The sequence below is a fragment of the Giraffa tippelskirchi genome, chromosome 13 (assembly GCF_054371585.1).
Source record: "Giraffa tippelskirchi isolate mGirTip1 chromosome 13, T2T-mGirTip1v1.2.pri, whole genome shotgun sequence".
In the NCBI taxonomy this organism is placed as follows: Eukaryota; Metazoa; Chordata; class Mammalia; order Artiodactyla; family Giraffidae; genus Giraffa; species Giraffa tippelskirchi.
The window spans coordinates 52,563,946-52,590,214 of NC_137287.1; the positions used below are offsets into that span (position 1 = coordinate 52,563,946).

At 41.7% G+C, this 26,269-nt stretch overlaps 1 protein-coding gene across 2 annotated transcripts in view; it reads right to left on the reverse strand.

Moving 5' to 3' along the window:
* The window catches only part of MACROD2 (mono-ADP ribosylhydrolase 2), a 2,278,672-nt gene that overhangs the window by 631,127 nt on the left and 1,621,276 nt on the right, over positions 1-26,269 (reverse strand). For both annotated transcript variants that reach the window (XM_081556519.1, XM_081556518.1), the window contains exon 8: positions 1,183-1,256. In XM_081556519.1, the coding sequence (XP_081412645.1) occupies positions 1,183-1,256 (74 nt within the window). The remainder of the gene's footprint in view (positions 1-1,182; positions 1,257-26,269) is intronic.

Sequence of the window (26,269 nt, forward strand, 5' to 3'; positions counted from 1 at the left end):
GCAATACCTACCCTACATATTCTGCAAGATTGTTGTGAAAATAATACATGTCAAATAAATGTTTTGGAAACTGGCTATTTTGGTTTAATTTTTATTCTGCATCTTTGAGGTTATTAAAGTTATTTTCTAAATTAAAGTTGTCATACATACACCTTTCAAAAGTAAGAGGAAAAGAAAAAGCAAACACCAAAATGGGTATGTCTGACCATGTGGTCTTCTACTTGAGATCAACAATGTTCATACCTGTTTTAAAAATGCTGAAATCACAGTAATTAGCAAAAATGACACTGCTGTTTCTTTAAACACACAAAAGCACCAAGAGCTCTCATCAGGAAACTTCCATAGTCTCTTTCCATACCCAGACATTTCCAAATAATCTATTTCCTACCCAAGGAGAAAGCTAAATTCATGGGCCATCATAAATGGAAAAAAAATACGTTACAGTACTCATGTGAGCATATGAGGACAAAACCAAAATCAGAAGAAAAATGCACAATATTGTGTGTTGTCTGAAACCTATTTGCTGTTATATGTTAATCACTGAACCTCTAAAATCCAAGCCTCCATAGCATATTTACTTATTGTGTTCCTTGGTTTACTTGAATAATCCTTTTACACATCACTGCATATATCCCGAAGATCTTATTAAATAAGCAGAATAACAGGCATGATGTATAATGATGGAAGCATTCAGTTTCATTAAAAAAATCCCCATCATGATAATTTAGCAGAATTAGCCAAACCCACTCAGATATCACACTCAGAGGTTGCTTTAAAGATTGGTTAAATATAAAGTGATCTTAGATTACTGAAAAAAATCCTTAAACATCAGAAATCCCCTGTCAACAAAGGTAACTCGTTCAGGAAAATAGAACCAGACGACCCATGAATTCTTCATCTTAATGAAATCTACCCAGTTCTTTTATGCACAAAACCATTTTTTCTAAAGAAGCAAAAGTGAGATCACGGCTAAATAAATCTGATCATTTTGCCCATCTTCACCACCAAAACCATGCCTTCAACCTCATGCCTTCAGTCAATATTTACAGAAAGATATTCAATCACCCATCTTTGGCTCAATGACTAGGTCTCCTGGATATTTACAGAATAAATGTATCTGCCTTTTCAAAACTGAGGATCAAATCATAGCATCTTGTATGTTCACTGACTGTGTTCCCCTACCTCGTGCTGCTTCTTGGCCAGCCATTCCTTAATGGTGCTAAGGGCGATGACTGCAGCAGGCTCGTTTGGAAAACCTAAGTGAAAAGCAGAATAAGACAAATTTTTTAAAAAAGCAAAGGTGATAGAGAGTCAGTTATGGATGGATACTGGGTTTTTTTCTCATTTAATCAATATTCAATCCAACCTTTTAGTACTGAGCAAGGCAGACCTTAGTTAAGTGGTCTACACACTTTACACTTCACATCACAGGAGATGAAGGCTGCAATGTTATATACAAGGGCACTGGTCCCACACCCATCTAGAGCTAGAAGGGCAATAGAGAACTAATTATCTCGTTAGTTGTACGGTTATCTATTAAAATGAATTTGCAATTGCTTAACAGCTTTCACAACATTTTCACATAATTTTCTCATACACTTCAGTTCAGTTACTCAGTTGTGTCCGACTCTTTGCGACCCCATGGACCACTGCACACCAGGCCTCCCTGTCCATCACCAACTACCAGAGCTTACCCAAACTCATGTCCATTGAGTTGGTGATGCCATCCAACCATCTCATCCTCTGTCGTCCCCTTCTCCTCCTGCCCTCAATCTTTCCCAGCATCAGGGTCTTTTCAAATGAGTCAGCTCTTCACATCAGGTGGCCAAAGTATTGGAGTTTTAGCTTCAACATCAGTCCTTCCAATGAATATTCAGGACTGATTTCCCTTTAGGATAGACTGATTGGATCTCCTTGCAGTACCAAGGGATTCTCAAGAGTCTCCCCCAACACCACAGTTCAAAAGCATCAATTCTTCTCTGCTCAGCTTTCTTTACAGTCCAACTCTCACATCCATACATGACTACTGGAAAAATCATAGCCTTGACTAGACGGACCTTTGCTGGCAAAGTAATGTCTCTGCTTTTTAATATGCCGTCTAGGTTGGTTATAACTTTCCTTCCAAGGAGCAAGAACTTTTTAATTTCATGGCTGCAATTACCATCTGCAGGGATTTTGGAGCCAAAAAAAATAAAGTCGGCCACTATTTCCACTGTTTCCCCATCTATTTGCCATGAAGTAACGGGACCGGATGCCATGATCTTAGTTTTCTGAATGTTGAGCTTTAAGCCAACTTTTTCACTGTCCTCTTTCATCAAGAGACTCTTTAGTTCTTCTTCACTTTCTGCCATAAGGGTGGTGACATCTGCACATCTGAGGTTATTGATATTTCTCCCGGCAATCTTGATTCCAGCTTGTGCTTCTTCCAGCCTAGTGTTTCTCATGACGTACTCTGCACGTAAGTTAAATAAGCAGGATGACAGTATATAGCCTTGATGTACTGCTTTCCCTATTTGGAACCAGTCTGTTGTTCCATGTCCAGTTCTAACTATTGCTTCCTGATCTGCACACAGGTTTCTCAACAGGCAGGTCAGGTGGTCTGGTATTCCCATCTCTTGAAGAATTTTTCACAGTTTATTGTGATCTACACAAAGGCTTTGGCATAGTCAATAAAGCAGAAATAGATATTTTTCTGGAGTTCTCTGGCTTTTGATGTTGGCAATTTGATCTCTGGTTCCTCTGCCTTTTCTAAAACCAGCTTGAACATCTGGAAGTTCATGGTTCACGTATTGCTGAAGCCTGGCTTGGAGAATTTTGAGCATTACTTTACTAGCATGTGAGATGAGTGCAACTATGCAGTAGTTTGAGCATTCTTTGGCATTGCCCTTCTTTGGGATTGGAATGAAAACTGACCTTTTCCAGTCCCATGGCCACTGCTGAGTTTTCCAAATTTGCTGGCATATTGAGTGCAGCACTTTCACAGCATCATCTTTCACGATTTGAAATAGCTCAACTGGAATTCCATCACCTCCCCTAGCTTTGTTCATAGTGATGCTTCCTAAGGCCCACTTGACTTCACATTCCAGGATGTGTGGCTCTAGGTGAGTGATCACACCATCGTGATTATCTGGGTCATGAAGATCTTTTTTGTATAGTTCTTCTGTGTATTCTTGCCACCTCTTCTTAATATCTTCTGCTTGTTAGGTCCCTACCATTTCTGTCATTTTTTTGTGCCCATCTTTGCATGAAATGTTTCTTTGGTATCTCTAATTTTCTTGAAGAAATCTCTAGTCTTTCTTATTCTATTATTTTCCTCTATTTTTTGCACTGATCACTGAGGAAGGGTTTCTTATCTCTCCTTGCTATTCTTTGGAACTCTGCATTCAAATGGGTATATCTTTGCTCTTCTCCTTTGCTTTTCGCTTCTATTCTTTTCAAGATGTCATATTAAAGCTTATTAACCTCAGCTGACAAATAAATTCAGGTCAGAGGCCACATGTGGTGGACCCAGGTTAACACAGTCAGCAGCCCTCCATCAATGAGCTGGCACAAGACAGTGTGAACAACTTGTCACTGAACAACATACCACTGAAAGATATTGTACAAATTGAAGGAAGGCAATGCCTGTTTCATTTAAAGCCATTGGAAATGATGTTTGAGATGAAGACAGCATGAAAGGAGCTGATTTTACAGGTTTGGTTTTAGAAGGGCAGGAAGAATGGTGCACTTATAACACCTCATTGAGCATGAGCATACGTCATCAGAGCCTCTCAAACTCATCCTTTAGCGCATGTAAGCCAAACACATTCACAAACTCAAAATCAGCAGACATTCTGCCAATAGAGATCAATGTGAGGGAATAACCTTAAGAGTTACTCGTCTATGGGGCAGAAAGAAGAGATGGGAGTGACTCTTCTATTAAAACTCAAGCTCACCACTGGCTTCCTAATCACAAAAGGCTGTAGTCTTTCACTCAGTCTTCATCTTTGGTATTAAATGTTTTCAACTCATTTTTCATGTTTCAGTGTCTCTTCCCCTCTGGATTAAAAAAAAAAAAATCTTTGAAATATTTTAAAGTGTATAGTTTAGCATTTTTGATATGTCCACAAACTTGTGCAGTCATCATCACTAATCTCAGGATATTTTCACCGTCCAAAAACTAAGCTCTGTACCCATTACTCTCCCCAATCTCACCTCTCCCTCAGCTCCTGGCAAGTACTAATCTACTTTGTCTCTACAGATTTGTATATTCTACTCCTGGGTTTTCTTTCTTTTTTTTTCAATCTTTTGGGCACACTGCACAGCACATGGTATCTTAGTTCCTCGACCAGGGATTGAACCCCCACCCCCACTGGAAGGAATCTATTCCAGTAGTTCTAATGGTTTACATCTCAGTGGACTTTCAGAGAAAATGTGAGTGAGAAATAAAAGAGGACTTGTTTGTCCCCACTTCCAAAAGTAAATGTTGCTTTTCTAATTAAGTCTCTACAGGCTTTGTTAAAGAGTATAAAAGGAAAGGGACCAAAAGAAAGCGATGCCAAGCTCCACTTGGTCACTGTCACAGGAGAGAGAAAAGCCTGCCATATGAAAAAAAGGGCACACGTTTTCAAATCTGCAGATTCATTTATGACATTTGGGATTATGGGTTTGCTGTGCATTGTTTCATTTTCCTTAAATGAAGTCTTCAAAATGTAAAACTCTTAAAATTAGAAAAGCCTGTTTGTTAGCTGTTCATTAGCTAATTCATTAAACAAACGGATCAAACCCACTTCTCTTATGTTCTTTACCACTAGTGCCACCTGGGAACCCCATTATTTAATTAGAAAAGGGTGTATATGTACATACACATATGTACTTATGGATATATCTGTATAGATAGACTCTAACCAGTCCCTGTCTTTAAAGCCCAAAGCTGGGGGGAGGAAATAACAAGAGGCCATCACGATCCAGAAAACAAGGGCATTTAGGAATGTAGGGACACGGATGAGATCTGAGCAAGGAAGGGGGTTACTTTCTAGAAAACAACAGAATATTTGGGAAAGGGAACTGTATGTCGGGAGCCGAGGGGACACTGTCCTTGGGAATAAGGTGTGAGCAGCAAGGAATTGATGGAAAAGGTGAGAGAAAGGGAAGTGGGGGAGCAGAAGGAGGCCTAGCGGGCTGCAAAAAAAACAAGGTGGCCAGGAAGGGCGTACGTGGTTAGGGGTTAACCACAGTAAGCTTTCCAGTCCATCGCTCCCCTGAGTTGAAAACCTACATTTGTAATTACACAGATGCCTCCCCTGATGGGCTGCAGAACCTGAAGAACAACGCATAACCGAAAGTGCAACGTGCCTTTGTCCACAAAAGGAACCCCTTCCTGAGTTTCTGGTTTTGCCCATGGCTCCACCTCTCTTTTAGCAACTGCAGAGTCCAGCGGTTTTCCCCCTGGTAACTGGGTCCCACAGACAGTGTCCCTCTGGCACATCTGACACCACCCCGTTTTTCCTTATCCATCGATCTCATAGAAGGTCTGATCCGCTCTCACCCCAACAACTGCAGCTGACTTATCCCTGTGCTCTTTGGTCTTCTCCCCTTCTCTCGCCTATCCAGCACACTGCCTCCAGGTGATTCTCCTGAAGTACAGTTACCACCACCTTACTCAAAACAATGGCAGGCCTGGCCGACTCTCCAGCTCTTCCAGAATACACCTTAGCACCTTAGCTTGGATACACACCCCAGAGGTCTTTCTGGATTTGTCTTACCTCTATTTATTCTCTTCCCATGAAAATCTCCAACTTTTTGATGTGTTCAAGAAGTATTTAAATAGTAAAATTATAGGGCTATATAAAGCTAATAAATTCTGTAATCACGCTCAGTTGCAATGGCCATCAGCATTAACCTTTAGAAGATGTAATTCCCCACAGAGAAATTATACAGTTCTCCCAGAACCATGGCAACTGTGGTCACTTCTCAATTATGTGTGACCTCCTGGTCAACTTTCCCACATTCATCAAACCTCTGGCACTGAGTTATAGTTTTCATCTCCACCTCCAGGCTTGTAATAACCTTGGGCAATTTTAACATCCAAGAAGATGACCCGCTCAACACCTGGTTTGCCAGTTCCCTGACCTGGTCATTTTCGATGACAACCCCCACCTTACCTCCTCCCCAGATCACACTCTGGATCCTGATGTAATATTCTCATTCCGAAGCTATCTCCCAAAACCTCCTCTCTTTAGAATGTTCAGCTACTTTCCAAACAGTCTTTGCAAGCATTTGAAGGCTGCTCTGTCCTCAGACCTCTCCTCAGATTCATGCTAACACTTCTCTCCTGGTCTGACTCTGTCTCATGTTGCTTTACTCTCTGCTTTCTCATTCCAGGCACACTGACCTTCTTTCTAGTCTTTGAATGTGGCATGTTCCTTTTCACCTTCCTGCCATGAGGCCTTGCTCATGCTGTTTCCTCTTCCAGAAATGGCATTTCTCTCTTTTCCTAGCTGATTTAACATTTGCCCTCTGCTCAGCCAACACTCCACCAGGGAAGTCCCTCTGATATGGATGACTACCCACCTCTTGCTTTCATAAGACCATGTACCTTTTCCCTGCAGCACTCACTGTAGTTGCAATTTTATGTTTATTTATGAAAATATTTGATTAATAATCTTCATAGAGTGAAAGCCCTAAGGAGATAAGGTACAACACCTGTTTTTACTTATCATGTATCCCTAAAACATTGCTAGCACATAGAAAATGATCAATAAATACATGTGGACTCAGGAACCTTTGCACTGACAGCAGGAATGGTTAATTACTGGGAGAACAAGAGCACTTAGCTCAAGAGTATGCTATGAGATGTCCAAGCAGAAATGATGTATCCACACTATCCTATTTCATCCCTGAGGGAAAACTATTGAGAAACTGAATTTGAGAAAATATAGCTCCTGGTGGGAAGATATGCTGTAATTAACAGGGGGGGAAAATATCCAGACAAACATCCCTGAAAACATACTTGCTGTCAGCAGCGTAAGTAAACAAGATAAATATTATACTATGTTCTGGGTAAATAGCAACCACACAATCCTTTGTCCACTTAACTGCAAGACCCCAAGGTTTATAAGCAAGACCAATGAATAGACAAGGGCAGATTTGTGCCCAGGGATGGGCTCCTGAGGACAGTAAGACCTGCCTCAGAAGGTCTCAATGGTATTCTGGTCACCAGGGGGTTTTTGTTCACAAAAGCAGAATGGCCACCCAGAGGCAAGGCTGCAGACAAGCTTCAGATGAATCATTGAATTAGATGACATAGAAAATCTCTTCCAAGTATGAGGATCAACAAGGCTGAGCAAACCATTAGCAATTTAGGGCCAAGCATGCAGGGAGTTGTGTGTGTCCAGGTGTGCACAGGACATGCTTTTGTCATTCCAAAGCTACTTAGTTACTCATTCATTAGGATTATTAAAATTAAATTTTGCTGTCAATGGTGAAGCCAAATTACACAATATTTTTTATATTTTTGTATTTAAGTTGCTTTCAAAGTATTACAAACACATATGTGCATGTGTGTGTATACACACATACACACACACACACACACAATTCACCATATCAAGATATAAAACATTTCTAACACTGCAGAAAACTGTCTTGCCTCAGGTCAATACCTATGCCCTGACGGAACTGCTAATCACAGATTAGCTTTGTCTGCTTTTCCACTTCATATACATGGACAATGTGCACTGTCTGTATTTTGTTCAGTATCAGGCCTGTCTGATTTATCCACGTATCCATATCGCCATGCTACATTCACATATGCAGCAGAAGCTCATTCTGTTTCACTGGAGGGTTGCATTCCACTGCATGAATATTCCACAATTTATCCATTCCAGGATTGATGGATAATTAGATTGTTTCCAGTTTGGGGCTATTGTGAATAAAGCTGCCATAAACATTCTCTTACATGCCACGTTGAAAACAAAAGCACTTGTTTCTGTTGAGAACGTACCCAGGAGTTGGGGCTGTGGGTCCGGAGGTTCATTCCCCAGATGTTTCATGCTTGCAGCTCCTACCAGTTTTCCAAAGCAGTTGTGCTGATGTGCAGTTCCAACAGAAACGTATTAAAGTTTAAAACAATGTATTTATCTTTCTAGTTAGTTAACATGCCAGGATGTACTTCATTATATTTTCTTGACCACATTTAAAGCCATTAAGGATAGCTTTAGGCTAATCAATACCTTTTATAGCTAGAAGCTCAGACACACTTTATGACTCTCTTGTTTTCTCTCTACAAAGCAGTGAGTACTTAAACCATGAGGGGACACATTCTGTCCACAGAACATCAAAACAGGAGAGAGAGAAGCGGGGACAAGAGGAGGAAACAACAGAGGGGAAAACTGAAAACAGCAAGTTGAGTTTGCAATGCTTTTCATCCATGGCGTATCAAATACCACTTCAGCCATCTTCTCTCACTCAGTTATTACCTTATATTTTCTCTTTGCATCAAGCTGCAGAAAAGATAACAGCAATGAAGAGTCATTGAAGTCTCTACCCAAGACACTGTTTATTGGAATTGTGGAAAACTCTAATTGTTTCCAACATAATTGGAGTGAATCTGGCTTTGACTTTGTCATTGATAATTTTCCTCTCTAGCTTTCTTTTTTTAAAAAAAAAAAAACAAAACAAAAACTGCTGTTGTTGATAATTTCCCAATGTCAGTTCATGAGGTGGCAAAGAGCTGGAAACAAGTGAGGGCACAGACATCTTTAACTTTGTCAATAGGCTCCTGTGGAGAAATTAAAGTCCCCTTGTTATAAAACAAATATTTTCTATTGAAGACCCAGTACAGTCTACCAAAATAAATATAGATATAACATACTCTGCCCATTTTTGAGGAAGAAGCAATGGGTCAACTTCTGTTTTAAACTCACAGTGAGGTATGCTTAGAGCTATAGATTACTACATCATACCGAGGCAGATGGTAATGCTTTAAATCAATTATTTCTGAGAAGCTCTTGGCATGCAAAAGAGTTAAAATCAAATTGAACAGAATACCCAGTACAGTCAATCCATGCTTTAAAATATTCAACCCATCTACCGTTTATAGTCCACCTAGGGCTTGCATTTTCCCTCATCTTCCAGCCCAGTTTCCAGCGATCACCTGTGCTTTAACTGCAGATGTCTCTCTAGCAGTTCTAAGAAGAAAACCATCTAGTGATCAATGCCCAGGCAAAGCTCATAAATGTAAAAACTATTGTTTATGTACTGAATCATTTTATTTTTAGCTACACAATTTCTTCTGTAGTGGCCTTCACCTCAAAGACTATTTAGTCCATATTATCAACTCTACACAGCCAGGCACTTGGCCCAAGGCTGTGATAAAATACTAACAACTTTATGGGATCATAAATCTCCATGTCCATTGCGTATTATTTAGAAAGTGGTTGCCACACTCACCAGCCCTTAGGGTGATTGTAAGCACCCAGTTGGGGCCAAATGGCCATAAATATCCAAAAAAAAAGAATAGTTAAAAAAAAAAATCAAACTCAAACTCTGCCCATTAAATTCACATCTACTTTTAAATCCTCCCTTCCCATCAAGTCTTTAATGAGGAAAGCATGCTGATGCTTTTAATGTTTCTATTTACACACAAACTCAAGTAAAATAAAAATATCAGTTATTAAACATGGGATTTTCCACATTGATGAAAATCTGTCCTAAATGAGGGGGATCGTGAATTACTGGGCTTATTGAAGTGTTAACATTAGCTGAACTGGGATTTTCAACACTGATTTACTGCAAAATTATACTCTGCTAGATTTTTTGAATTCTGGTGTGGGGACTAAGTAGACAATGAAACAACACACTTGACAAGCTCAGGTAAGAGAAGATGCAATGTGACACAGGTTGTGTTTTGCTCAGAACATACTTCACCAACCCCTTGAACACACATCCACCCCTGCCCTGCGTGGGCGAGAGGTAGAAGGGTGCAGGTGGGGAGTGTGGTGGACATGGGGAAACTTACAGGGCAATGATTGTTGTTAACCTCAAAACAGCTTTCCATCAACCCCCTCCCCCAGGCCTCCTTCCAAACCAAAAAAAGCAATTCTGATAGCGTGATGGAATCAAATTACTTGAGAGAAATGAGCTGAAGGAACCTCACCGTTAAGCAATTGCCAGAGCAGCCACTCAGACAATTCTGGCTAACGGCTGCGTTTCACAAGAGATAAAACAGGTGAAGTAATAAGACTGACACTGGCCCTTGTCACTGCAGTGAGCATGGCAGCAGAATGCTAACGAGGATGTCGCTGGCATCTCTCAGCAGAGCAAAAGGGCACCTGGATGGTAAGAGGGAGGCATCCACAGCCCGTCTTCAACAGGGTGGAGTCTTAGCTTTGTTTGGGAGGACAAAGCAGGCTGTGTCATACATCTGGATACACATGATATGGCAGGCTTCGTTATTTGCATATATGCGTGCGTGCTCAGTTGCTTCAGGCGTGTCCGACTCTTTTCAACCCCATGGACTGTAGCCCACCAGGCTCCTCAGGCCATGGGATTCTCCAGGCAAGAATACTGGAATGGACTGCCATGCCCTGCTCCAGGGGATCTTCCTGACCCAGGGATCGAACCTGTGTCTCCTACATCTCCTGCCTTGCAGGCAGATTCTTCACTGCTGAGCCATCAGGGGAAGCCCATTTTCATACATATACACACACAATATGGCATATCAATAAGTTGCATCACTGTGGAAGACTCAGACCATGCCCTACATACATCCCCATGGGATGTGTCATCCTTGCATCCTGGCTCAACTTACACCCACTGGCACCTGCTGCCTTTTAACTGTGGGTTCTCACTGCCCACTGTGGGGCAAGTCCAAAGTGTCAGGGAATCAAAGCCACCAGGAGCCTCCTTCAGTCATGACTGATGAGATGGTGGGTACATGCGCCAGATCACCTGCCCCCAGGTGCAGAAGGCTGAGGGGCAGGCTGAATGCTGCCCAGTGGGTGGATGCTCCTACGGTCCACAGCAGTGGTGCTCAGCAAGATCCTCTTTGCTGACTCCCTTTCCTTGTCTCTGTCCCCTATGACCTTTCATGAAACTATCTCCCAAACTGACCCTAACCTCTGCTTTTGGGGGAAGGGAAACTATGACAGCCATCAACATCCGTTCATGAACTTGAGGAAGTGAGGTGTTATGTCTTACCTGGAGACTTTTCTAAACTTTTCTAGTTGTCATCTTGGGAACATGCATAATAGAGAATGCTTTATAAATCAATGACAGAGGGAAAAGTGTTAGGGAGCCCGCTGGTCATCAGCATGAAATCACAGTCATATTTTACTTTCGGGAGGTGCAGAGGGCTTCCCTTGTGGCTCACCTGGTAAAGAATCCACTTGCAATGTGGGAGGCCTGGATTTGATCCCTGGGTTGGGAAGATCCCCTGGAGAAGGCAACAGCTACCCACTCCAGTATTCTGGCCTGGAGATATTCCATGGGCTGTATAGTCCATGGGGTCGCAAAGAGTCAGACATGACTGAATGACTTTCACTTCACTTTCAGAGGTCATATAAGCCAGGTTCACGTTGGCATATGAAGCTGCCCCACTACATAGAAATCTTGAAATAGCAAAATTGCTGCTGTTGCTGTTGTTAACATTTAGCAAGTAATTATTCTGTACAAGTCACTAAGTAAAATGCATGCCAATACTAAGTAATCCTCACAACAGCCCAAGGAAACAAAGGGAGAAGAATGAAGATGAGTTGGCTTCTAAATGGACAGTGACAGTGTATTGAGGGAGGAGTTGATCAAAGATGTTTAATGGGCATTAATCTTAAATATAATCAAGAGGTATGCAAAGTATGGTCTGTGTTGTAAAAGCTTTAATGAACTTAGAATCACTCACTAATGTGGTAAATGTGATGTGGACCAGCAGCTATCTGAAGAGGAAGCAATGATACTGCGCGTGGCTATGGATGGATGGGCATAGGGTGGAAGCCTAGGCTGTTCTTAGAAGGCCTGCCACCTCTGGCTCCCATCTAAAACAGCTCCAAACCCTCAAAACTCCCTTCAAGATGTATATAATCTTTATCATTTTACAGAAGTGAAAAAAAAAATGACTGTAGAGGAACTCAAGCACAGGCAGGGCCAGGGCCAGCCTTCCTCCTCTGCCCCCCACCTGGATCTACCAACTTCCCTCCCTCCATCCACACTCTAGCCCAGTGCCTGGCATTCAGTTCATCCTCACATCTCCGCAGAAGGATGATCACCACAGTCCTTCTCCTTCAGAGACTCCAGTCCAAATGCAACACTGTTTCAAGTTCCAAAGAAAGGAAGTCAGCCTGAAGGCCCCTGTGGTCAGAAAGCTTGTTGCCCAAGTACACAGCCTCCTGTGAGGACCACACCTGATAGCCCTGGGCCTCTGATGCCCTGCCCTCTTTCTCAGGTGGCAGCCCCCAGTGTAGCACTTAATATCTTCACTGAAGAGCATGACTTGGGCCCAAGGAGCCCCTGGGGACCCTAGAAAAGCTGGTTATTCCTCAACATGTAGGTACTGCCATTTTTGACACAGTTATAAATAAAATCTGAACATTTGAAGCTCACTGGCTCACAACAGAACTTCTGTGACATCATGCCTTTCCCCATGGCCCTGCCTTACCCCTCACTTTATGGTATCAGCTTAGTACTAATTTTCCAAGCACGACCTCTAGAATTGGTCATAAAGAAAGGAAAATTCAATAGTTCTTATTTTAATCTCCTCATGCCCATTCTTTCATTTCACTTGACATTATGTGTGCCATAGTGAATAATACCCCATAAATTGTACTATATTCACCTCAGACTTGAGCAATTTTTGCCTTCCCTTAAAAAAAAAAATTGTGGAACATGAAGTTTTCAAGTTGTCTCTGTTCTGCAAAGCGGGGCTGAATGAAATGCACTTTTATGGGACACAAGGTTACCATCCATGCAAGCTTCATCAGCTTCTCAAACTTATGAGCACTGGTGTCTTATTTCTAAGAGCGTTTTTAAAATCATCTTTTGCCTAAGGAATTATAATAATGATGTGAGAAATGGCTCGTGAAACAAATTCTATTCTATGCAAGCTGTTCCTACTAACCCTGAATAAGTCTCCAGAGAAGGGAGATGAAAGAGCTCACAGAATCACCTGGAAAAGAATTCTTATGAAACTTTTTAAAAGATGATTTTTCCAGAAAGGTAATCGAAGGAGTTCATTGAGGACATCACATTTGAGTAGAAAAGACTGATACTGGGATCAACTGAGATGAAAATTCAGTGTCTACTTTCTGAACTGGTGGTGTGTATAGTACATGGACCTGGGGGGCAGTGACCTTTCCAAATTTAAAGCACGTGATCTCATGTCCATGCTAGGAGCCCCAAGTGGCTTTCTCCACGCTTATGACCAAAGTCCACACTCCTCACTTTGGCTTGCTGGGCAGTTCTGCTGCCCTTCCCAAAATCTGAAATGAGCTCAGACCCATGCGATTGGTCACCTTGCATCTATCCCATTGCAATAGAAGCTCCAAGAGGCAGAACCCTTGTCTTACTCATTTTTCCACCTTTAGTTGTGTTGTTCAGTTGCTAAGTCATGTCTATTTGTGACCCTATGCACTGTAGCCCACCAGGTTCCTCTATCCACGGAATTCTCCAGACAAGAATACTAGAGTGGGTTGCCATTTCCTTCTCCAGGGGATCTTCCCAACCCAGGGATTGAACATGTGCCTCCTGCATCAGCAGGCAGATCCTTTGCCACTAAGCCACTGGGGAAGCCCTCCATCTTCAGTGACAAAGTAAAATAGGTGCTCAAAAAAATGCAGTATGAACAGTGAGAACCTGGGACATAATTAGTTGCTCCAGTGCCCTGTGAGGCTCCCTGCCATGATTTTACACCACCTGAGGTGTAGAAAAATAAGTCCTTGCCATTGGAGGGAAGGAAATTAACTGATTCTGTGTTGCTTACTGGAGCCTGCTGGCTAAATATCCCATGCAAATGACCTTTTTTCAGTCTAGCCCTTCAGTCATGTCCAACTCTTTGCAACCCCATGGACTGCAGCACGCCAGGCCTTCCTGTCCATCGCCAACACCTAGAGTTTACTCAAACTCATGTCCATTGAGTCAGTGATACCATCCAATCATCTCATCCTCTGTCAGCCCCTTCTCCTGCCTTCAATCTTTCCCAGCATCAGGGTCTTTTCCAATGAGTCCTTTGTATCAGGTGGCCAAAGTATTGGAGTTTCAGCTTCAACATCAGTCCTTCCAATGAACACCCAGGACTGATCTCTTTGCAGTCCAAGGGACTCTCAAGAGTCTTCTCCAACGCCACAGTTCAAAAGCATCAATTCTTCGGTGCTCAGCTTTCTTTATGGTCCAACTCTCACATCCATACATGACTACTGGAAGAAAACATAGCTTTGACTAGTTGGATCTTTGCTGGCAAAGTTATATCTTTGCTTTTTAATATGCTGTCTAGGTTGGTCATAACTTTTCTCCCAAGGAGCCTTTTAATTTCATGGCTGCAGTCACCATCTACAGTGATTTTGGAGCCCCAGAAAATAAAATCTGTCACTGTTTCCCCATCTATTTGCCATGAAGTGATGGGACCTGATACCATGATCTTAGTATTCTGAATGTTGAGTATTAAGCCAGCTTTTTCACTCTCCTCTTCCACTTTCATCAAGAGGCTCTTTAGTTCTTTGGTTTCTGCCATAAGGGTGGTGTCATCTGCATATCTCAGGTTATTGATATTTCTCCTGGCAATCTTGATTCCAGCTTGTGCTTCATCCAGCCCAGCGTTTCTCATGATCTACTCTGCATATAAGTTAAAAAGTAGGGTGATGATATTCAGCCTTGACGTACTCCTTTTCCTATTTGGAACCAGTCTATTGTTCCACATCCAGTTCTAACTATTGCTTCCTGACCTGCATACAGGTTTCTCAAGAGGCAGGTCAGGTGGTCTGGTATTCCCATCTCTTTAAGAATTTTCCAGAGTTTGTTGTGGTCCACACAGTCAAAGGCTTTGGCATAGTCAATAAAACAGAAATAGATGTTTTTCTGGAACTCTTTCTTTTTTGATGATTCAGCAGATGTTGGCAATTTCATCTCTGGTTCCTCTGATTTTCTAAATCCAGCTTCAACAACTGGAAGTTTATGGTTTATGTACTGTTGAAGCCTGGCTTGGAGAATTTTGAGCATTACTTTGCTAGTGTGTGAGATGAGTGCAATTGTGAGGTAGTTTGAACATTCTTTGGCATTGCCTTTCTTTGGGATTGGAGTGAAACCTGATCTTTTCCAGTTCTGTGGCCACTGCTGAGTTTTGCAAATTTGCTGGCATATTGAGTGCAGCACTGTAACAGCATCATCTTTCAGGATTGAAATAGCTCAACTGGAATTCCATCACCTCCACTAGCTTTGTTCGTAGTGATGCTTCCTAAGGTCCACTTGACTTTGCATTCCATGATGCCTGGCTCTAGGTGAGTGATCACACCATCGTGATTATCTGGGTCATGAAGATCTTTTTTTATCTAGTTCTTCTGTGTATTCTTGCCACCTCTTAATATTTTCTGCTTCTGTTAGGTCCCTACCATTTCTGTCCTTTATTGTGTCCATCTTTGCATGAAATATCCCCTTGGTATCTCTAATCTTCTTGAAGAGATCTCTAGTCTTTCCCATTCTATTGTTTTCCTCTATTTCTTTGCACTGATTGCTGAGGAAGGCCTTCTTATCTCTCCTTGCTATCCTTTGGAACTCTGCATTCAAATGGGTATATCTTTCCTTTTCTCCTTTGCGTTTCACATCTCTTCTTTTCACAGCTATTTGTAAGGCCTCCTCAGACAACCATTTTGCCTTTTTGCATTTATTTTCCTTGGGGATGGTCTTGATCCCTGACTCCTGTACAGTGTCATGAATCTCTGTCCATAGTTCTTCAGGCACTCTGTCTAACAGATCTAATCCCTTGAATCTATTGGCACACCTAGGAGAATGAGGACTTGGTCCTCTTAGCTTTAGCTCTCATAAACACCTCTTGGGCTTCTCAAGTGGGGAGAATACAGGACCAATTTCAGGGACACATCAGCACAGGGAGTCTCTAAGCTTCAACTGTCACCCACTCACAGGCAGAAAACAGTTTATGTCCCAAGAAGCTGATTTTATGTCCCTCACCTGCCCAGGCAGGAGCAAGATTGCCCTGAAGGAGCCACACTGAAGACCGTCAGCACAGCTCCCAGAACTGTTAATGTCAATCAACAAATATGGAAGATGAGTTAGTCCCCAAAGCCTTTGATTATTGGCTTTTACAGATCCATGGCTGGTCCATTTCCCTGAAGGCCTGTGTAAACCGCCCTCATCAGTTGAGGAATGCCTCTGAAAAGCTTCTCAGTGACTATCTGCACTCTGATAAACACACAGCGTGAACTATCTCTCCAGGCTGAATGCTGAGATAGACACTGGCTTCAGCCCTCTACAATCTGAGGTTTGAGCTAGCCTCCCAATGTCAGTATGCACGGTTTTCCTACATAGGGAGGGCCCGGCTGGTGGAAACTCTTCTCGATGGTTTGAAAGCATATATCATGGCAGCCACTCTTTGCTGAGTGAGCCAGAGGTGAACGCACTCTTAGGGCCTAAAATTGTAATTAAAAATAAAACATTCAGTGTGATTTTTGTGATCAAAAATACCTTCTTTTGATATAATTAAAGTCCACTGGAGGACCACATACTGAAAGCTATTTGCAAAGACATTTCAAAAGATACCAAGTGAGAAGTCCTGAAAATTTCCATGTTGAGACATACAGCAAAACTACAAGTCTGATGTGAGCAGTAACGCCACCAGCAGACCACTGTATCTCTTTAGTAGTTTAGTTTGAGTGTGCTGGATTAGATAAGTGTCCCCTGTTCTCCACTCTCCTTTGCCACATCACTTACCACCTGGCTTTGCGGAATCTGTCCCTGTGAGTGGAGTGTACTTCTCTGTCTGAATAATATCAAATTTGGGTGTGTGACTTGCTTTGGTCAATAGGATGAGAGCAGAAACGAGGCTTTAAGAGCTCTTGCTGGCATAAAAAGAATACCCCAGGTAGATGCCTCTCTTTCAGCCTGGCCCCTGAAATAAGACAGGTGACAGAGACTGAGCCCCAGTAAAAGCCTGGAACCCAGCTTGGTGAGACCAAGCCTGGCCTTTATCAGTTAAACAACAGCCAGACCACAGAACCATGAACCAGAGAATAAAGGCTCTTTGCTGTTAGCCATTGGATTGGAGGGGTTGTCTTAATGCACAAAAATCTGACTGATACACTGAGCTAGAATTGATAGTGAGGGAACATAAGTTTTTTTCTGAAATCCCACTAAAGCCACACAACACCCAGGAGTGGTCTGTACTTTTGTCTAGGTCTTTGTCATCTTCAGAATATGGTTTCACTTGTGGACTTTTCATCCAGAGTAAAATATTATCTACATAATAAAATCTGTATACTCATTCAAGGATTCAAACAGGGCATGGGAACAGGTTCAAGAGGGACGTTCAAACAAGGGAAAGAAGAGGCCTGGAGTCAGACCTACCATCTTGTGCATCCTGCAAGTTGCCCTCTGGGTGAACGCAGCACATTTCTGTTGCTCTGTGTTTGCATCTGCAATGTGGCACTACGGTTACTCTTGGGAAGACTAAGTGGTGTAAGTCACATGCCTTTTGTTTATCACAGGTTTTCTCATTTAGGCCCCTTTCCCTATAGGTACTTAAAGATGTGAGAGAGCTGAAGCGTGTAAGAAAGCCTAAAGCTAGGTAGGTCAATGCCGGTCAGCAAGGGAGCCCTGGAGACCCAGCTGAGGGCTCTAAGCTCTTCAGTCCACCATGGGCAGCGGTTGCAAGCACAGGTGCGTTCATTCTTCAAGATCAATCTCACAGTTTGTCAAGAACTTGGGAGCAGATTTACATTACCTGCTTTCTCCTGGAATCCCCTCCTGACACTAGGAAATGCAATTTTTGGTAACAGAAACGGGGACTGAAAGAAACAGGTTTTCACAAGATTGACCTCATTTACAGCTAAACTTCTGAAAGAACTGTACCGTACTTGCTGTCCTCTAAAATATCAACCTCCAAAAGGAGTTTACTGATTAGATCCTCCAAATCACCACACTCTGGATTTTACAGAAGCCTAGTAAGAGGGGTACGCTTCTTTAAAGAATCTAAAAGGAATTTGGAGGGACCTGAACAATGGATTGATTTGTTGTGTGTGTGTGTGTGTGTACTATTCTATCTAGAACATTCCCTTCACTGGTTTTTGGATTTCAAAGTTTTACCCAAATATGACACTACTCCTAAAAATGCCTAGGGAGATGTAACAGGAAGTGATGCATGTACCATTTTCCTCAGATGGACAGAACCTGGCTCATTCTTCTAAACCACAGTGAGGCACTTGGGGGTAGGAGGTTTGAGGAATGACACAGGAATGAAGAGACCAAATAAGCCACAGAATTGTAAGGCAGGAAAACTGCATTTTCAAATGCAAATTTCCCACAGTGCTCGTCATTGTTTATCTTAATAATGAATGACAATATCTCACAAACCATGAGCTCTAGACCAAGTTTGTGGTAAGATAATGAAATCCTAGAAGGGTGTATTTCCCATCAAAAATCCATCTGTTCTCCTGCTGGAGCTACAGTAAGCAAATGCACAATAACGTGAAGTTGTAACACACTATGAAAACCTGCCGGGGTCAGAGAAGTTCAATATGTGCTTTTAGAGGTAATACTACCCACTTAAACATATAAGTTGAAGGTTTATTTTGATGGCTTTCTTTTGAAGTGGGAATTTTTGTGTGGATGCCAAGGTACCATGGTATTACTGACAGAAATATAAAGTAGTCACACAACATTTCACTTATGTAACACCTGAAAATATTTTTTTTTTCTTAAAAAATAGAATGGCATTCTGGCACTTAAAGGTACTTGGGATTCATCACTCTGTTCTGATAAGGAAAAGGCTGAACAAACTGAAAATATTTTTAAAAAGATCTTCTTAGATCCATCAGAGAAGTGAGGTCACAGAGAAAACCACTATCCCTTTAATTTGGAGAAACTGGTGAACAACAGACAATTCCAACTTATCAGAACAGAAACTCCTAAGCAGAAATCTCCACAGGAACCAGTACCATGGCAGGAAAACCTAAACTGTAATTGAGGAATTGTTTGTTGGAGCTTGGAGTAGACAATTCTGTGTCAACTTCAAAAAAAGGTAACTTACCAGACTAGCTCAATGAGTTTACTCAGGAATAGTTGAAAGAACTGCAATGCAGAAGTCGCAAGCTCTGGCTGACCACAAGCAAACCGGAAAACCAAAACCACAGGTTGCTTTTATAGGGAAAATGTGGTTTTTGGGGCGGGACTGTTCTAAGGGAAATTTCACTGGAGGAAAGTAAGTGTTCAGGGTGGTGGTGTCTTCTCATAGGCTGAGCTGCAGTGTTTTCCATTGGCTGGGCTTGTTGCTGGGCAACAAGAACTAGTCCTTCTGTTTCCTCTCTGAGATGCAAGTAGTCTCTTTTATTTGGGTAATTGACAATGGCTGGGAGGGTGTAAGAACTCCCCACACAGGCCTTCCCAACTCTAATTTTAGTTTAAGTTTCCTTTAAAAGAAAAAAAAAATACACCGTAGTAAAGTCACAAATTCCACGGCGGTGGGGGGCTAGTCTTAGACGGCCCCCCCCGCAACTTTGGTGAATTTTACCTTGACCAGGTTCTTACAGTGAATAGAGATTAAAAAATCACCTCCTGCTCTCTGCAAAGGTGAGGGTGTGGGCGGAGGAGGGTGGGGGAGGTGGCTTGGGGCTTCTTTGAAACATGTCACTCAGTTCTTAGTAAGGCCTGCCTTCAGGAGAAACTGCTTTACCAGAGCCTAACCTACACAGGGAAGGGCAGTGTTCTACTTCAGCCAGCTCTAGGCACCTACATCGTTGTTGTTTAGTCGCTAAGTCCAGTCTGACTCTTTTGCAACCCCATGGACCATAGCCCATCAGGCTCCTCTGTCCATGGATTTTCCAGGCAAGAATACTGGAGTAGGTTGCCGTCCTTCTCCAGGGGATCTTCCTGAACCAGGGATGGAACCCGCGCTTCCTGCCTCAGTGGATTCTTTACCACTGAGCCACCAGGAATACCTGAGGCATTCACATGAGGAAGGTAAATACCTAACTCCAGCCACCCTAGTTATTCCATCCACTTGACCTGGAGAAGGGGGAGCTGAGAAGCACTTGTGATATTCACAGTTCAGAAGCCCAGGCTCAAAACAGACTGAGAACTTACCACAGGACTACAGAATATTCTCTCCCCCACCACCTCACTACCACCTTACTAAAGATCTATTTACTGCAGTTCCATCTACCCAGTACATTATGTCCAGCTATCGAGGAAAAATTACAAGACATACTAAGAGGCAAAAAAAGCACAGTTGGAAGAGACAGAACAAGTGTCAGACTCAAACAGATATAGTAAGGATGCTAGAATGATTAATATGCTAAGGATTGTAACAGATCAAGTATATAGCATACAAGAACATATGTGCATTATAAGTTGAGAGACAAATTCTAAGAAATAGAAAAAAAATTCTAGAGTTCAAAAATAGTGTAACAGAAATGAAGAATGCCTTTGATGGGCTCATTAAGAGAGTAGACACAGGTGAAGAAAATTTCTGACCTTGAGGGTATAGAAGCTTTGAAAGTTAATAGAGACTTAAAAAGTAGAGAATAAAGAGGATAAGACTAAAATAGAGCAGAATATCTAAGAACTGTGAGGCAAATACAGCAAGTATAAAATATATATAATGGAATACCAGAAGGAAAAGAAAGAAAGAAACAAAAATATTTGAAGCAATAATGGCTGAGAATTTCCTCCAGATTAATGTCAGACACCAGACTATAGATGCAGGAAGTTCAGAGAACACCAAGGAAGACTAAAACAAATCAAAAATAAAACTACACCTTGGCATATTGTATTCAAATTGCAGAAAATTAAAGATAAATTTAAAAAAATCTTAAAAGAAGCCAGAGAGAAAAAATGCCTTATGTATAGAAGATAAAATATAAGCATCTTACCCAATGTCTCAGAAACCATGCAAGCAAGAGAGGGGAGTGAAGTATTTAACATGTTGAGAAAACAAAATCACCAACTCTGCACCTTGCAAAAATTATCCTTCAAAACTGAAGAAGACATAAAGACGTTCTCAGACACAAAAATTGAGGGAATTTTTTTCTGGTAGACCTGCCTTGTGAAAAAAGTTCTTCAGAGTGGAAGAAAACAATGTAAGTCAAACACATCTACATACAGAAAAGAAGAGCATTAGAGAGGGAATAAGTGACGATAAAGTAAAAACTTTTATTCTTATTCTTAATTGATTTAACAGATTTAAAAAATATGATAGGAACCATATATATATATATATATATTTATCTTAGCAGATAGCATAGGAGAAAATCTAGAAAACATTTGTATGGTGATGACTTTTAGATACAGCGTCGAAGGCTCAATTGATAAGCTGGCCATCATTAAAATTAAAAACTTCTACTCTGTGAAAACCACTGTCAAGTGAATGACAAGCCAAACAGGGAGAAAATATTTGCAAGACACATTTGATAAAGGACTGTTATCCAAAAATATACAAAGAACTCTCAAAACTCATCAGTAAGAAAATGAACAAGTTGATTTAAAAATGGGGAAAAGATCTGATCAGAGACCTCACCAAACACACACACACAGATGGCAAACAAGCTTATGAAAAGATTCTCTGCATCATATTTTATCAGAGAATTGAAAATTAATAATGAGATACTACTACACAGTAATTAGAATGACCAATATCTGGAACACTGACAACACCAAATGCTGGTGAGGATGTAGAACAAGAGGAACTCTCAATTCATTACTGGTGGGTATGCAAGGTGGTACAGCCGCTTTGAAAGACAATTTGGCAGTTTCCTACAAACTAAATGTACTCTTACCATATGCTCCTTAGTATTTATGTAAAGGAGTTATGTCCACACAAAAACCTGCACACAGATCATTCGTAATTGCCTAAATCAAAAGCAAAATGTCCTTTAGCAGGTGAGTGAATAAACAAACTGGTACCTCCAGACAATGGAATATTTTGTGGTTCAGTTGCTAAAGTTATGTCTGACTCTTTGGGAGCCCAGTGGCCTGTAGCTCACCAGGCTCCTCTGTCCATGGGGTATTGCAGGCAAGAATACTGGAGTAGGTTGTCATTTTCTTCTCCAGTGGATCTTCCCAGACTAGGGATCCAACCCATGTCTCCTGCATTGGCAGGCAGATTCTTGACCACTGAGCCACCAGGAAAGCCCAATAGAATATTAGTCAGTGAGCTATGAAGACAGGAAAAGACACAAAGGGAACTTATAATACTAAATGAAAGAAGCCAATCTGAAAAGACTACATATTGTAGGGTTCAAACTGGATACAATAAAAGGATCAAAAGGTGTTAGGGGTTAAGGGGGAGGAAGCGACGAATAGGTGCAGCACAGAAGACTTTTTAAGGCAATGACAGTATTCTTCATGATACTGTAATTATAGATACGTGTCGTACTTTTATCCAAGCCCATAGCAAGTACAGCACCAAGAGTGAACCCTAATATAAACTACAGACTTTGGGTGATAATGATGTGTCAGTGTAGGTTCACTGATTATAAATAATGTACCACTTTCCTATGGGATTTGTGGTGGAGGCTGTATGTGGGCAGGTAGTGTACAGGGAATCTCTGTTTTCCACTGAGTTTTGTCATGAGTCTAAAACTTCTCCAAAAAATAGCCTATGAAAAATAAAGTTAAACTTTAAAAAGTAAAATAATGTAAAATAAACAGCTCTCAGCTTTGACAGATGAGCATTTCCAGTTGCAGTGTTTAGCATATTTTCTAAATGACAGTTTTACCCACCAGCAACTTCAGTGTTCCTTTGGAATCCTAAATTCAAAAGCTCATTTTAGGAAATGATATTAAAGCAATTCCTATGTGACAGCAAGCACATAAAATTTCAACTCTCTCAAGCACAGAGACCTGGTAATTACTAAGGAATATTTTATCAGACGTAAAACTCTTCATTGTGTAATAATGTCAGTAGTGGCTTTAATAACATATTGAAGTTACAAAGTACTTTTCATGGTCATCAGAAATTCCCTTTAGTACTGCCCATTGCATTACATGTCAGAATTATACTCAGGCACATTTCTGACATATAATAAATGCTGCATTTCCATTAAAAAATGTAGAATGGACTACTGATACATACAATATGTATGAATCTCTAAGACAGTACTGTGAATGAAAGAAGCCAGATGCAAAGTGTATATACTGGCAAGATTCCATTGAAGTTCCAGCACAGGCAAAACTAAGCTGTTAAGAAATCAGAACAATGGTTGTTTAAGGGGGAATTGGATTGCCTGAAAGGTAAGGCAACTTTCCAGGGTGACAGAAATGTTCTACATCTTGACTGCATAGTTGGTTACACAGGGATATACGATTATTCAAATCATCCTTCCTGACTCAGAAGAAGCTGTGAAAAAATTCCTTCCAAATGGTTCCTGCCAGAATGGGGCCCAGGAGCCCAGGTTGACTGCCCTTATTAATGTCCAGTGCTCACGTCAACGAAGTGGACGACTTAAGTGTGAGAAGGAGACTCCTAGTGTTGTAATCTCTCTGCAGCACAGATGAGGCTGTAATCACTTTCATAATGAGCATTGCTTTCTGTAAAACAAGAGAGCGTTGGGGGAAAGAAAGCAAAGATTAAGAGAGGAAAACATTCCCTGGACGACGGAGACATCGGGAGTACAGAAGTAAGAAGAATCAGTCTGGGAGCCATGCCAGAGATGGAGGAGGGGGTGGGGTCTGCCTGAGGGTGGGGCGGATAGGGGTACGTGGTAGCTGACCCCTGGCAGAAGGGCAGAGTGAAGCAGCCCAATGTGTTCACAATTTACTCCTCTGCAGGATTAGAAACAACAAATCAAGAACCAGGTGATCTTGATATGTTGCTTAAGCTTCACAATGCCCCTCTATGCCGAACTGTGATTATATCCTAAAGGATTAGTAACTAACCACAAAATTTAAAGAACCTGTGGGTTGTTCTATAGGGACAAGAAAAAAATAGGAACCATGGAGACCATGGCCTTCTTCTCAGCCAGACTCAGTGAGAGAGAAAGGCACAGGGGAAATGGGCAGTGACACTTTTGAGAAAAAAAGAAAAGATGGTGGAATAAACCATATGGGCTTAATTAAGACAAGAACATGGGAGGTCATATGCGGGTGTGACAATCCACTCTCTGCTCATCTCTCCCCACTCCCCACCACCAAAAATAATAATAATGATTTATAAGTCACCCCCCCCAACAAAAAAAGAAAACCCTTGTATTCTATTCCTATTGGGATGCTTTCTTTTTTTTTTTTGTAAGAGTGAATCACTGGGTAGAAAACTATTCAAGTATTTTTCAGTCATCAAAGGAGTCACCGCATCTTCAGAGACTTCTAGAGAAAAAAAAAAGAAGAAAGACATTCATGACATCATAGTGGTTTCATGGCCACTCTTTCATGAATGGCTTAATTTACTTCTCTTGAAGGGCAGAAGCCAGCCCTGTCTTAGAATTTATTTCTGCCTGGTCACCTTCTCCCTGCATCCCAGTCAGTTCCTTCAGCACCTATGTAACTTGTTTATACTCAAGTTAAACCACATTCATATGTATGCTTCCTAGGAAATATGAGGTTTTTGAAAGGTGTTTATTTTCAATAACCTGGACTATCCAGTGAGAACCTGAGTGTAGGCTAGCTCTGGCTTGCTTTCTGGTACCACAGTATTTATGCAATGTGATGCTTTTAGTTAACACTGAGCCCAAGCAGGACTATTCATAGGCTTCATTGCTCAGATTCTCTCTCTGTAGTATGTGAGTGCATAAATATAAATATATATGTATATATGTATATATATATATATAGAACATATTCTATGCAAATATAATATATGCATACCATACAGGCCATACATACTAGAATTATAAACACATTGTGCTAAGACTTCATCTTAGCTTTTATTATCCAGACTAAAGACCTGGCCAGCCTCTGCCTTGCGTTTAACATGAGTCATTTGGCCACTTCCAGAGCAGTAGATACTGCACCAAGGTATACAGACACCCACCTGGCCAACTCCTGCAGGCTGAAACCCTCTTTCTGCAGAAACAGAATGACATACACCCTTGAGCCCAAACTATAATGTTATGCAAGATGGCATCTTCTATTTTTGTTTCTCTCTCAAAGTTTGGAGTAGCATACTTGCCAAATGAGAACTCCTGCTTCGCAAGTGTGTCAACTTGAGTATTTTATAATTAAATATTAAATACATATCTTCCTTACTTTCAAAGAATGCTATGGTTAGGGAAAGCAAAGTGTACCTGTCAGCATCCTGGCAGAAAAGACAATTTGCTAAGATGGTTTACATACAGATATTTGACGAAGGGACCACATACAGAGACATGGCAGGGTGGAAAGACAAGCAAAATACATTGGGACATTCTAGGGCCAAGGGGTGGAAATCATATTACCGCTGCCCAGCAAAAGAGAGCTGGAGACATAAAGTGGAGCCTGCCCAGTGAACCACAGTCATGGAGAGGCGCAGCCACGGCCATAGTGGGGGATGGGGAGGAGAGGAGGGTAGGGAGTTAGGGGAGTGGAGTTAGGGGAGTTGGGGTGGAGAGGGGGGGACATTGAGCAATATCCCAAGCACTTCCTCCCCCCTTCCCATCCTGCAGTTACCCTGGATCTCCCCTTTCCTATCAGCCAGACCGAAACAGAGTCTGGCTAGCAGGGATGGGACTCTGGGGTGACCTTACATAGAGTGGGACAGAGAAGGGAGAGCAAGGGGTGGAGAGGAGGGGGACAGAACAACCAACAAACAGGGAATTGTGCTGTCATAAAACACAACCTTCACCACAGTTCTGGGTTATCACTTCTACAGTGTTGATTACTGCAGACATAGGCCCAAAGATAGGGTAGCACACAGCAACGGCACAGGAGCTCAGCTTGTCTCGGGGAGGAGGCCAGAACCAGTCAAGTATGACTTGGCTTCGAGCCACAGGTCCAGGAACCAAAGTGGACAGGTGGGAACTGGTGACTCTGGCTCATGCCAACATGTGCCCAATTTGGGTGGGGTGGGGTGCTTGTTGCTCAGTTAGGTAGCAAGCTGCTTTCTCAGAAAATGAGTCCAAAGTTTCGGGACTGCAACCTTACTTGATCCACAAGCTAATATTCACAG